The sequence below is a fragment of the Nomascus leucogenys genome, chromosome 17 (genome assembly GCF_006542625.1).
Source record: "Nomascus leucogenys isolate Asia chromosome 17, Asia_NLE_v1, whole genome shotgun sequence".
Taxonomy (NCBI): Eukaryota; Metazoa; Chordata; class Mammalia; order Primates; family Hylobatidae; genus Nomascus; species Nomascus leucogenys.
In genome coordinates this window covers 11,962,265-11,975,965 of record NC_044397.1, presented here as the reverse complement: position 1 = coordinate 11,975,965, position 13,701 = coordinate 11,962,265, and the positions used below count along the sequence as shown (strand labels likewise).

Here is a 13,701-nt window from a genome sequence, read left to right as displayed (position 1 = left end):
AATAACATCTGAGTATACTCTGGAATAGACAGGGCAAAAAACAAATGAAATGGCCTGTGGTAGTCCCAAAATTAAACAAATTTAATTTATTTAATTAAAAAAATTAAATAGTAAAAATAATAAAGAGAAAATGTTGATATTACTGTAAAAAACAGACCATATTTTCTCCTTTCAATTTTTGTGCTCACTAGGGATATTTTATTTCTAAGTACAAACTGATGTTCTCTAAATTCAAACATCTTTTTATTAAAAGCATTACTAGAGGTAGCCTGTAGAGCATATCTAGTTCTTTGAGTTGCCCTGCTTAAAGGATTGCCACCTCTATGTCTCTGAGGCTCTAACCAGGCAGCTCTGACTGCCTAGGGCATCAGCCTGAGATGAAGGTGGTGGGGTTTAGAAGAACTTAAACACAGCTCTAGGACTTCCTCTGCCATTTCAAACTCTTTTTAGTAACACAGGTAGTAACATACAGTCATGTATTAGTCAAACAATTCCCACCTCTCTTTCTTCTTTTCCTCTTTCCTCTCCTCCCTCCATCCCTGCTTCCCTTTCTTCCTTTCTCCCTCACTCTTCTTTCCATCCAGTATTTGTCGAGTACTAACTAGGCCAGATATTCTTCTAAATTCTGGAAACACAGCAGTGAAGGGCAACGTTTCTGGTCACTTGATGCTTCCATCCTATGATTTATAGTTTTTTGGTTTTGTTTCACAAGGGCTACACAACACCCAAAAATCCTAAAGCCAAACCCCAAAAATCCAACTGGACAGAAAACAGGATAAAGGGACAGAGAGCAAGAAGTGGTGCTACTTGATGTAGGCCAGTGAGGGAAGGGCATTCTAAGGAAGAACAGCACCAGAGCAAAGGCACAAAAGAAAATGAGGCGGCAGCCAGATAGACCTTTGGGAGCAGCATATTCCGGGAAGTGGAAACAGCAAACAAAAAGGCTCAAGGCTGTAATTGGCTTGGGCTTTTGCCTACCTAGTTTCTGTTGTCCCTTTCTTCTTTACTATCAGAATTCTGATTTTATTCTAGAGGGTATTAGATTCAGCTAAAAGATAACATTTCCCACCTTCTTTTGCAGCCACGGAGGTGATACTACAAAAAAAGGGCTTTTTTTGTTTGTTTGTTTTGTTTTTAATAAAATAACGATTTGCTGGTTGGGAAGCCCTTCTGCCCAGCTCTGCACCCACCTTCCCCATCTGGGCCCTGGAACATCAATGCCCAGCACTGCGGTGGTCATCTTGAACCATGAGGTGATGCTCTGGCAAGTCAGGGTAATGACGTAGAACAAAAAGAGAGAAGGCTCTGGTTTCCTGATGATACTGTGGAACCGCCATGCCAGTCCCTACACAGTGTACTTTTAGATTTCTTTTACAGAGAGAAAATTAAAAGCTGTGATTTTTAGCCTAGAATTTTCAGGGGTATCTCTGCCATTTTCAATGAAAGCATTTCTAAATTCTTCATAGGCTAGGGATGGAAACACAGATGAGTTATGACGATGCTGCAATAATCTATGTGGAAGATGGCAATGGCTTAGACCAGGGTGGCAGTAACAGAGGTGGTAAAAAGTGATGGCATTCTAGGTATACTTTGAATGTAGCACTAACAAGGATTTGCTGATAGACTGGAGATGATATATGAGAGAAAGATAAGACAAAGGTTAACTGTGAGGTCTGGGCCGGCGTAACAGTGAGCAGTGATGCCAGTCACTGAGGTGAGAGGTGGCGGTGGAGCAAACTTAGAGGCGAGGGAAACATCAGGTGTTCTATTTTGGACATGTTAAGCTTGAAATACTCCTAGACATCTGAGTGGGAATGCAAAGAGGCAGAGGTGTACATGAGTAAGGGCTGCAGATAAGTGTTTAGGACACATCTGCACATACATGGGATATAAAGCCATGCACCTGGACAAAGTCACCTAGGGGGTGAATATATAAAAAGAAAGGAGGTTCAGGAACTGAAGCTACGAGTGTTCTAATATTTAAACGTCATACAGAGAAGAGAACTCCAACAAAGGAGACTGAAACAGCAGGCAATGGGGCAAAAGAAGAACTGAGTGAGTTTAGGATCTCAGAGATAAATGAAGAAAGTCTTTCATTGTGGAGGGGGATAAACTGTGCCAAATATGATGACAGGTCAAGTCGGCAGAGAACTGAGAACTGAATCTGATCTGGCAGTATGGGGGTCACCGACCACATTGCAGAAGTGACTTCCCTGGGGTACAGCAGTGGATGAGACAAAGTGAACACAGCATGTTTGAAAATCCTTCACAGAAAATTTGTTGTCGAGAAGAACTGAGGAAGGACATAGTAATTGGGAGGGGATGAGAGTTAAGAGTTGATTTTTATTGACTGATTTATTTACAGCAGGAAGATGTCAGCACAGTTATAAGCTGATTAGAAAAAAATGATAATTCAAGAGAGAGACCTGTAAGAGTAAAGCCCTTTTTTAGGTGAGAAGCTGGCCACAGGCGGGATCATAGGCCTGCGGAGGACAAAGGCTGAGGGGTGGGTAAATTTGGTGACAAAGAATGGAGAAGTTCTCTTCCGGGTACAAATATTCTTAGTGAAGTAGGTGGCAAGGCTTTTAACTGTGGGCAAGAAATGGGGCAAGGGTGTTGGAGGTTTGAGGAGACAGGAGAAAGTGGGAAAAGTAGTTAGAATCAATGAATTCATTCTTGGAATACAGTAGGATTACCAGGTTTGTGCTCATAATTTAAAGTGAGACCAGTCAACAGTGTTGCAATTTCCTTATAGCCATTTCAGCTACTCAAGCCCATGTGTGGAATAAGCAGACAGTCTGATTCAACTAGGGACAGAGTTTGCCCGAGGGCATAACCACAAACAGAAGAAAAAGGAGAAAGGGAGGGGTGACTGCACTCAAAAAATACAATCAGTAGGTATTTACCTGGCTTACGTTCTAAAAGCTGCTGTAAATGAAACACTGCTTGTTCATAGTCTTGTTTTCTGAACATGAGATCAGCCATCATCTATAAAGATAAAAGTTGGTTCTAAAAATAATGCCATGTATTTTACACAACATATTCTTCCAGTCAAGATTTAGCACTAGAAAAATATAGATGATAAACATGAGGAGGGGGCAGCATTTTATAAAAAGGAGGCATTTAAGATTCAAGCCCACCTTGTGCAGAATAACTTGCAGATCAGTGTAACAGAAGATAATCAAGGATGTGAAACAGATTGCTCTGCTTGCAAAATTGTATTTTTAGCAAAAAATATGTTTCTAGCAATTGTTTTAAAAACAGAAATTTGAAAGGAATTGCACACTCTATGTGCTGTTGTAGAAAAGATACCTCACTGGACCTGACTAAAATAATAATGAGAAGATTCAAAAACAAAACAAAATTTAAATCATAACTATTTTGAAAAATTAAAAATGAGCAAGACCTACTGATATTTTTCTTATTATGTGTTTAAAAATGCAGATTTCATATATTTTTTAACCACAATAACTTTAAATAAACCTCATAAAATGTCATCCATGTAGCTGTCTGAAAAGCTAACAAATATTTTAGCCCACATAAAAATAAGAAAAAATAAAAAACTCTATTCAAAACAGACCATCGTAGACTGATAATATGAAGTTGTTTTTTTTCCCCTGTAACTCCAAAAATTCCACCCAAACTCTTAAATTTGTCCAGCATTCCTAGGTACTTAAAAGTTGGTTCTTAGCAAATTAGTGTTACCACATGAACTCCACCTGACCAAGCATCCCCTTAGGCATAAATAAAAAATAACTAGACCCAAAAGGCATGTAAAAGCCTGACCTAGGTTTATCTTTCTTATAAATAAAATCCTAACAATTCTGAGTCTTTATTGGTAAAATGTAGTAATGTTAGAAAAATGTTATTTCTTCCAAAAGCCAACGTGAGCCATGCCTCATCATCTAGTAGTAGTTCCATGGGGTAAAATTTAAAACTTATAAAACACAACTGCTTTTATTGTACTGAAGTTCCTTGGACTGACCATGGTAGCAGCTTCATTATCCTGGTCACTCTGAAGCAGTAGAGCACACTGCCGCAGGCAGGAATCAGGGTCATCTTGTGCCAGGTATAATCGTGCCAGTTCCAACATAATCTGTAGAGCAAAAGGCTAGATTCATCAGACACTGTATAGAATAAAAAGTCAATGAGGAAAATACGTGGGCACAGATTAAACTTTAGTTGACCAAAAGTCATTGCAATAAAAATGCCAAGTATAACAGACAAAAAAACAAAAAAACTGTATGTATACCCATCTCTATTTTCTCTTACACTAGAAAAAAAAAAAAAAGAGAAACAGGTAGTAACTCACTTCAAAACTAGAGAGACATAATGCATTGTGAAAGGAACACTGGTCTTAAAACCAGGAGACTGGATTCTAGTCCCAGCTCCTCCATGACAGGGCCAAGTCAGGTCCCTTCTACCTCTCTTAACCTGCTTTCTCATTTGTAAAATAAAAAGCTTCAAGCAGATAATCTCTAAGGTATGCCTCAGATTTAAAAGTAGGATTCCAACTCCTTTAGCCACCACTGAAAAAGGTATCTGTTTGGTTATGCCTTGCTAAAGGTTGTTTTTGCCCTTTATCTGAAAAAATTATATTAATAAAAATGTTCAAACTAGTCATTAAATTCTAGAGGATAGTTGTCTTTTGTACACGATCACTTACTTAAGTTTAGCCATTAATTATTTTCAAAAATTAATAATCTCTCCAAATCCTCTCAGATCTTGACAGAGTAAAAACATTTTAGTTTTTATATAACCAGTCATATATGTAAGTGTGCTACACCAAAATTATCTTTACATTTATTCTCCCACTGTGCTATATGAGGTCATAGATTGAACCTAGCCATTTTTGCATCCTTAGTACTAAACGCCAATTGAAATACAGAGTGTACAACAGCTGTTTAGTAAAAGGAATTGAATTATCTAAATCCAGGTATTTGTGATTGAGAAATTATTTTAAATCATTTTAAAATTAATTTATTTTGATAAATTAAAATTTAATTGATAAAATAAATTTGAAAATTATTTAAATTATTTTGATAATTAAAAACAAATATTAAAACAATTTGCAGGTTGCTTTATATCACATGTTCCATTACAGTTTTTAAATTGTAATGTTCTGCCGGGCGCAGTGGCTCACGCTTGTAATCCCAGCACTTTGGGAGGCCGAGGCGGGCGGATCATGAGGTCAGGAGATCGAGACGATGGTGAAACCCCGTCTCTACTAAAAATACAAAAAAATTAGCAGGGGGTGGTGGCGGGCGCCTGTAGTCCCGGCTACTCAGAGAGGCTGAGGCAGGAGAATGGTGTGAACCCGGGAGGCGGAGCTTGCAGTGAGCTGAGATTGCGCCACTGCACTCTAGCCTGGGTGACAGAGCAAGACTCTGTCTCAAAAATAAATAAATAAATAAAAATAAATAAATAAATAAATAAATTGTAATGTTCTTTTTTCTTTCTTTTTTTTTTTTTTTTTGAGACAGGGTATTGCTTTGTTATCCAGGCTGTAGTACAGTGGCATCATCATGGTTAACTGCAGCCTTGACCTTCTGGGCTCAGGTGATCCTCCTGCCTCAGCACCCCGAGGAGCTGGGACTACAGGTACATGCCACCATGCCTGGCTAATTTTTGTATTTTTTAGAAGACTGGGGTTTACCCATGCTGCCTAGGCTGGTCTTGAACTTCTGGACTCAAGTGATCTGCCTGCCTTGGCCTCTCAAAGTGCTGGGATTACAGGCATGAGCCACTGCATCCAGCCTTAAACTCTAATATTCTTAATATAAGGCATCATGTAAGATTTTGAAAGTTTTTGAGGAATAATATTAATCTTTTAACTTGTATTTTTGTTACATTTCTTTTTAAATCTTCTATTTTTTTATTTTATTTTTTGAGATGGAGTCTCTCTCTGTTGCCCAGGCTGGAGTGCAGTGGCGCGATCTTGGGTCACTGCAACCTCTCCGCCTCCCAGGTACAAGCGATTCTCGGGCCTCAGCCTCCCAAGTAGCTGGGATTACAGGAGGCGCCCCCCACCACGCTAGCTGATTTTTGTATTTTCAGTAAAGACAAGGTTTCCCCATGTTGGTCAGGCTGGTCTCAAACTCCTGACCTCAGATGATCCACATGCCTTGGCCTCCCAAAGGGCTGGGATTATAGGCATGAGCCACTGCACCCTGCCTACATCTTCTTTTAAAATAAGCTGGTAAAAATTTTACATCTGAGGAAATTAGAAGACATCTGGAATAAAAGCTACTTAAAATTTTATAAAGGTACTGACCTTATTATCTGTTTCACAGTGAACCAGCGCCTCTCTATAAAACTTAATTGCTTTTTCATAGTCTCGCTGAGCAACAGAATGTTTTGCAATCTCTGCACAAATTTCAGCTGCTAAATGTTTCTGTGCAGGAACTGCATCTGGCTGTTCCATCTGAACACGTTTTAGTACCCGAGCTTGTAATTCTCGAGCCTAGAAAAAATCAGTATAAAAGGGAATAAAAAAAAATAAAGGAAATTAAATTCTCCATAACTCACACACAGCATAATTTTACAGATTTATTTAAACATTATGAACCCTTGATCTAAAAAAGCCTGATCCAAAGAAAATGTCTTATTGAGATCTCAAGCATCCCTTGTTTGCAAATGAGCCAGCATGCATGTTATCTTTCCAACAAAACACTTATGGAATTACTGAGTCTTTTCCCACTGTTACAAGCATGTATATAGGAAGTTCACTAAGGAGGAAATACAACCGCGAAACAAATACAAAGAGGTGGGGCCTTCCTCAGGGTAAGAATGTAGAGTAGATTGTTATATTGGAAGAATATCAGCCTTTCCACCCATCCATCTGGTTTCTAGAACATTGAGATCTCCTTTAATAAATGGTAAGAACTCCCACGTTTTAGGTCTTCAAAAATAAAATTTATGTTTCAGCTACACATAATGATTCACTAGTGAATGCATTCATTTAACAAATAGTAAATGCCTACCACATGGAATATATTATGCTACACACAGGGCACCCTTCTGGGGAGTCTTGTCAAAATGTTAGCTAACAATTGCTTTGAAACAGGTTTTCTTTTTTTTTCTCAAGCCAGAGGTTTAGAGTCGTAACAGCATTCTTTTGCAAATGAAAGAAAAATATAAGTATATAGCATGTGGTTAACATTAATACTGTCTCATGAAATTTTTATTTTGGTTATATTAATATGTGTTTCAGTATGTCAGTATATGTACCTTTGTGTGTTTTGGATTATACACATGCATACATCTGTTCATGTTTTTACATAGCTATACACATATATACACACTCATGCATGTGCTCCTAGTAAAAAACCTGAAAACAATTGGTTTAGATAGGATGATCTCTGTCTTGCAGGAAGGCATCCTTGCATCCCTCAATTCTTGTACCTCTACACATCGAGATGTCCTCCTCTGACATCACTTAGCCATTAGGAAAGTAGAAAGCAGGGAAAGACCCCGGGGCCCATCCCTAGCACCTCAGGGGTAAGGGTAACATCCCAAGGACACAAGTTTCCAGGTAGCGGCCTCCAAGAATTTTGTTAAAGATGTCCCATCACTTATGGCCCTGTTTTACATCTGGACTCTGGATTGCAAGTGTAAGAAAGAAAGTAAAAATGAAAGAGAAAGTGGAACAAATGGTGGCGACAGAGCCCCCTGGCAAACTGCTCCCTGAGGACAGTTGTCCCTTTTCCAACAAGTTAAGTGGAAAATGCTGTTAGCATGGGAGTACATAATAGAAAATCTAATTCAGTCTTGGAAGTCAGGTGAGAATTAAAGAATGGTTAGTAGTTACACTCTGGTGAGTTGGGGAAAAAGAGATGGGATGAAGAGATGGAATGGCTCACAGGCATTAGGAATCATGTGTGAAGGAAAGAGAATGAGGGATACACTGCTTGATCAAATAATTAGAAGAAGAAATGGCTGGAAAGATACAACAGGTAAGCCTGTTAAATAATCTACATTTTATCCTAGAGCCCACGGGAAGCTACTACACCATGTTTTTAGGCATGGGCATGACAGGATCAGGTTGCCTTTGGGAACCATCACCCTGGTGTCACTGTGAAGAACTGACTAGAGGGAAATGAGACTGGGATCAATCAGGAGGCTACTTCAGGACCGTAAGCAAGAAATAACGATGGAGTCAGCTAAAAGATGACAGAGAGGGCTACGGAAATGTGGAGTTATTGGAAAAGTCTGAAATATTTAGAAAGCAAAATTCCTAAGACTTATTTCCCTAAATTTACCATTTCTGTCACTGCCAAAAATGTTTAGCAACTTTGCAAAAACACTATGATGGAACCCCTAAGTTACATAATGTGGAGAATTAAGCTCAATAAATGGTTGCTGAATAAATGAACAGAAAATATCAAAAACTTTGACTCCACTTATAGGTTTCTGTTTGAATTGCATCTTAAGATTTGTCTCTTTGTCATTCAGAATATACAGCATGTCATCATTGGGAAGAATGTTATAATTCTTCAAACCTTATTAAAGATGAATAATCCCTGGGATCTAACATAAACTGATTACAGTTTGGGGTGCTGGTATTGTCTAGCCATGGCATGCTGTTTTTTGATGTTGCTTCATATGTCTGCTTTTATAACACAGGGGCTCATGTGACCATGGTGACTGGGACTAATGATATTCATAAAGGAGTGAACTAAGCTAAATTTATTTCTAAAATGTTTTAAAAGTCTACATTTACCAAAGATTACACTTTCCTTGTAGCTTCTGGTAACTAACCTAGGGCTGGGTGCAATTTTCTATCATGTGATTCAGAAAATAAGAGCTAAAATGTACCAACAATTAAGGATAAGATATTAATACTAAGATTACATATTTTAATGATATCATAAACTTAGACAGATATCACAGAAATCTAATAATCCAAGCTCAATTCATTCACAACTGGAACAAAAAAATTTTGGGACTGTCTACTGAAACTTGGGTATGCACACACATGCATGCACACACACATGCACACACACCCGTCAGTTAAATCTCAAAACCAAAACACTATAAATTATTTGCGGAATGCAGAACTCTTCTGGGTACACGAGAAGCAAGTCAAAAGGTGACTAGTACAGTATCCTGGAAAGCACAAAGGGTTAGGACTGAGGCATCTGCATTCCACTTCAAACTCTTCTAGTAATCAGCTGTATAATCTTGGACAAATACTCTCTGTGGGAAAATGAGCAGAGTAATACATAAACTGTTTGCTTACCTCACAGACCTGTTGCTTCTAACATATCACAGGAGCTCACAGACACAGAATACATAGAATGAGATAAAAATAATGGAGGTCTTTTTAAAAAAATATAAAGTATTAAGAAGGTAAGTGATGATTTCACTTTTATATCCAGAAACTAGACAACTGCAAAACAAACCAATATTATGGATCCTATCTAGGGAACAGTAAAGTGCCTCCAGGGAACTTGGGAAGTAAGATCATCCCTCTCAGAAGTAAGCTGCAAAATTAACACATAATAGACAAGGCAGATAGGCAAAATCGCTTAAATGAGATGGAGAACCTAGAAGATTTCTTTAAAAATCTTCCAGTGTCTGATACTGAAATAAAATATATCACATTGTGTTCCCTATAAACAAAGTTTCAAACAACTAATTTAAAATGCATGACAACAATAATGGAAAAGGCAAAGATAGAAAAATAGAATTTGAATAAGAAGAAATGGGTGTTGTAATGTAGCTAACACTGAAAAATAATAAAAGGAGGTATAAATAACACAGTAATAAGAGGGGAAAGTGGAATAATTTAACTCAGATAAAAGTCAAGAAAATTCAGAAAAAAATAAATTGTAAGATGGCAAATCCAAATCCAAATATAATTCATAATTATATTAAATGTTAAAAAATTATAATAGATTAAGATTGTCAAGAAAAAATTATATGCTGACAGATCTTAAACATAACGACACATAAAATTGAAAGTAAAAGAATGCAGGAGATATACCATGCAAGTACTAAAAGGAAACTGGAGTTAGCTATATTAACACAAGACAAAGGAGATTTTAAAGCAAGAAGCATTACTAGAAATGAAGAAGGCCATTTTATTATTTTAAATAACTTAATTCACCAGGAAGATATTGTAATTCTAAATCTGGATAATTCAATAATGTATTTTCTAAATAAATGAAGCAAAAATACATAGAACTAAATGGAAAAAAAAGAAATCCACAATCACACTGAAAGACTTTAACACCCCTCTCATATAAATAGACCAAAACCAAGCAAACAAACAAATAACGACCAAACCCTAAGAACAGGGAAGATGTACAGAAATCAGTCAACAAATCTGACCTAATTGACATACGGTTGAACTAAGTATTTATTAGGCTGGTGCAAAAGTAATTGTGGTTACAGTAATGCTAGAAACACATTATTTCAAGTCCACATGGAATCTTTACCAAAATTGATTATAATGTAGGATGTAAAGCAAGCTTCAACAAATTGCAAAGGACTGAATCATTCAAAGTATGTCTTGGCACAGCAGAAGTGTAATAGAAGTCAGTATCAAAATGATAACAAGCAAATCAGAACTCTATAAAAATTGAATGTTACACTTTAAAATAACCCACCGGTCAAAGAAGCAATCAAAGTGAAAATGAGGAAATGTTTTACACTAAATAATAATAAACTTGTGGAATGCTGATAAACCAGTGTTGAGAGAGAAATTTACTGCTTCAAATGAATAGGAAAAAAACAAAAGCTCGAAATCCATTACCTAACATACTATTTCAAGAGGCTAAAAAAAAAAAAATTAGTAAACCAAACCGAAAGAATGTAGAAGAAATTAATTATGAGGTTAAAACATTAAATGAAGCCAGAAAAGGCAAAAGTTGACCCTTTGAAAATATTAAGATAACCCCTAGCATAACTGATTATTAAAGAAGAAAAAATTACTAATACCAGGTTTGTAAAAGGGGACCTTTTTCACTGCATTTGTAGACATTCAAAAGAAAAGATACAATAAACAAGTTTATGTTAATAAATTTTACAATAAACTGACTACTTAAAAAAATCCAAATTGATATAAGAAGCAATTTGAAAATGATCAGTCTAAAATCTATTACAAACTTTCCTTCAAAGAGGTCTCAAGGTCTGCAACACTGAATTATTCCAAACATCAAAGAATTAGCAGCCAGGTGCGGTGGCTCACGCCTGTAATCCCAGCACTTTGGGAGGCCGTGGCAGGTGGATCAGCTGAAGTCAGGAGTTTGAGACCAACCTGACCAACATGGTGAAACCCTGTCTCTGCTAAAAATACTAAAAATACAAAAATTAGCTGGGCATGGTGGTGAGCATCTGTAATCCCAGCAACTCAGGAGGCTGAGACAACAGAATCGCTTCAACCTGGCAGTGAGCTGAGATCACGCCATTACACTCCAGCCTGGGCAACAAGAGTGAAACTCCGTCTCAAAAAAAAAAAAAGAAAAGAAAAAAAGAATTAGTATCAATTTGTTGAACACAGATGTAGAAATCCTGAACAAAATATTATAAAACATCTTTAAATTCCAGCAATATCTTTTTAAAAATTATATCAAAGTGACATTTATTTCAGAGATGTAAGGTGTTTTAACATTTGAAAATAAATCAATGTAATATACCACATTTGAAAAGAAAAACGGGAGGAAAGACACGATCACTTGACAGATGCAGATAGTATATTTGATAATCATTTAAGTCGCTTATAAAGAAGTTGTTAGCAAACCAGAAACTGAATCATCATTAAAAAAACATCAACCACTTGGGAACATACCTAAGGAAATCTGTGTAAAACCTCTACAATGAGAACCACAAAATATTAAGAGAAAAAAGAAGATCTAAATAAATGGAGGAAGAAAGCACTAAGTTCAAATCCTGATTATGACACTATTCATATGACTTCACAAAAGTTATTCAATCAAGTCTCCTCAGCTATAAAACAGGATTAAAAAATTCCAACCTTCCAAAATTGTTATAATAGTAGTAATAATATATTTAAAATGTATAATTCATAAGCATTCAATAAATATTTCGATTTTGACATATTTTCTGTGGCTGTTTGGCCAAAAAGATTGCTTTCCTCTTATACATGGCATATTTCCTTCTGCATCCATCTCCTACCTCATGACCACACTCACAGACAAGTATGTTTACCTGTTGTAATGCAGTGATTGCATCACCAGGTCTTTCCATTTTACTATAAACTTTTGCTAGAAGAACTTGACAACGTCCATCCTCCATGAGAGCTGACAGTTCATTTACTATGAAAGAATGGAATGTAATGGAAAAAATTATTCATCTTAAATAAATTTTTATATTTTTCCAGAATTTTAAAAACTGGCCTCTAGAAAAAATGATTTTGAAAAATAGTGAATATGGTTAAAATTTTCTCAGTCAGTTGCCTGAAGAATGGCCAAATTAAAAAATAAAAGAAAAGATTTAGGATAAAAACTGGCTGGATGAAAAGTTAAAGAACTGGTTAACAACTAGAGGCTTTTTAACAATTTAACACCACAATAATTTCCATTTTTATTCTTAAGTGTATAAAAATGTGTTTACTGAAGTCATTAGAAGATAGAGTAGTTGCTATATGCAATTAAGAAGATAATTGCTCTTTTAAAAATCATAGATATTTGATAAGCAATAAAGTACAGGTGTTAAGAGCACTGACTTTGATGTTTAACAGTCTGGTTTCAAATCTAGGCTTTACCACTTACTAGCCCTTTAATTTTGAGCAAGGTACTTAACCATTCTGTAATTCCCTCTCATCTGTAAAACAGATGAGAGTTTGATAGTACCTACCTCACAGGGTGGATGTAAGATTTTAAAAGCTAATAAGTTACTAAATAAGTTAAAATATGTAAAGTAGTGAAAACAAACTCTTGTACATGGTAAGTTCTATTTAAATATTTGGTTAATGCCAAATGTTTTGTGTCTAAGAACAATAAAAGAACCCTAGATAATTAACAAAAATGTTTCCTCCACCATTTGTCAAGTGCACAGTTCATGACACACCATGCCATTTTACCAACCAGGTAGTCCTGGACATATCAATCACACTGAGTTTCAGATTGCTAAATTTAAAATGGGTATGATTATATTTGCCTCAAAGATTAATATGAGTCCTGATGAGATAATGTATGAAACATATATGAAGGCATCTAAGTATGTCATGGGTATGCTCGGCAAATATTAAATGAAAGCATTTATGTTACATAAATATAATATACCCATTGTAACTAAAACATATGATACTTGAATCTCTCTCCCCCTACAAACTTTTCAAAATGTATATCCACATTTAGGCCTTTCAAGTGTTTCAAAAGAAGATCTGACAAATCCATGCATATATTTTTATGGAACTAACAACACTTCATACAATAAACACATTTATAATTAGAAGAATTTAAGCACCAATGTCATTAAAGCTAAACTAAAAGATCATTTTGAAAATATCAGAAAACTTACAATGGGCTTCTCTCATGATGTGTTCAAATGTATTTTAAAGCTACACTAAACATGTTGTTGGCAAAAGAAAAGAAACATACACAATGGAATAAAATAAAGATTCCTATAATCAGAGTAATGTATATGAAGGAGTTTATCCACAAATGGCATGAAAATAAAATTGGCTATCCATGTTAGAAACTATATAGTAAAACTTGTATGTGGATTAAAGTA

The 13,701-nt window shown here is 36.0% G+C and overlaps 1 protein-coding gene across 4 annotated transcripts in view; it reads right to left on the bottom strand.

Annotated features, from left to right (window-relative positions):
- TTC21B (tetratricopeptide repeat domain 21B) overlaps positions 1 to 13,701 on the bottom strand; it is an 81,240-nt gene that overhangs the window by 22,692 nt on the left and 44,847 nt on the right. For all 4 annotated transcript variants that reach the window (XM_030795972.1, XM_030795973.1, XM_030795975.1 and 1 more), the window contains 4 exons: positions 12,175 to 12,281; positions 6,275 to 6,463; positions 3,986 to 4,096; positions 2,907 to 2,988 (listed from right to left, as the gene is read on the bottom strand). In XM_030795972.1, coding sequence (XP_030651832.1) covers positions 2,907 to 2,988; positions 3,986 to 4,096; positions 6,275 to 6,463; positions 12,175 to 12,281 — 489 coding nt within the window. The remainder of the gene's footprint in view (positions 1 to 2,906; positions 2,989 to 3,985; positions 4,097 to 6,274; positions 6,464 to 12,174; positions 12,282 to 13,701) is intronic.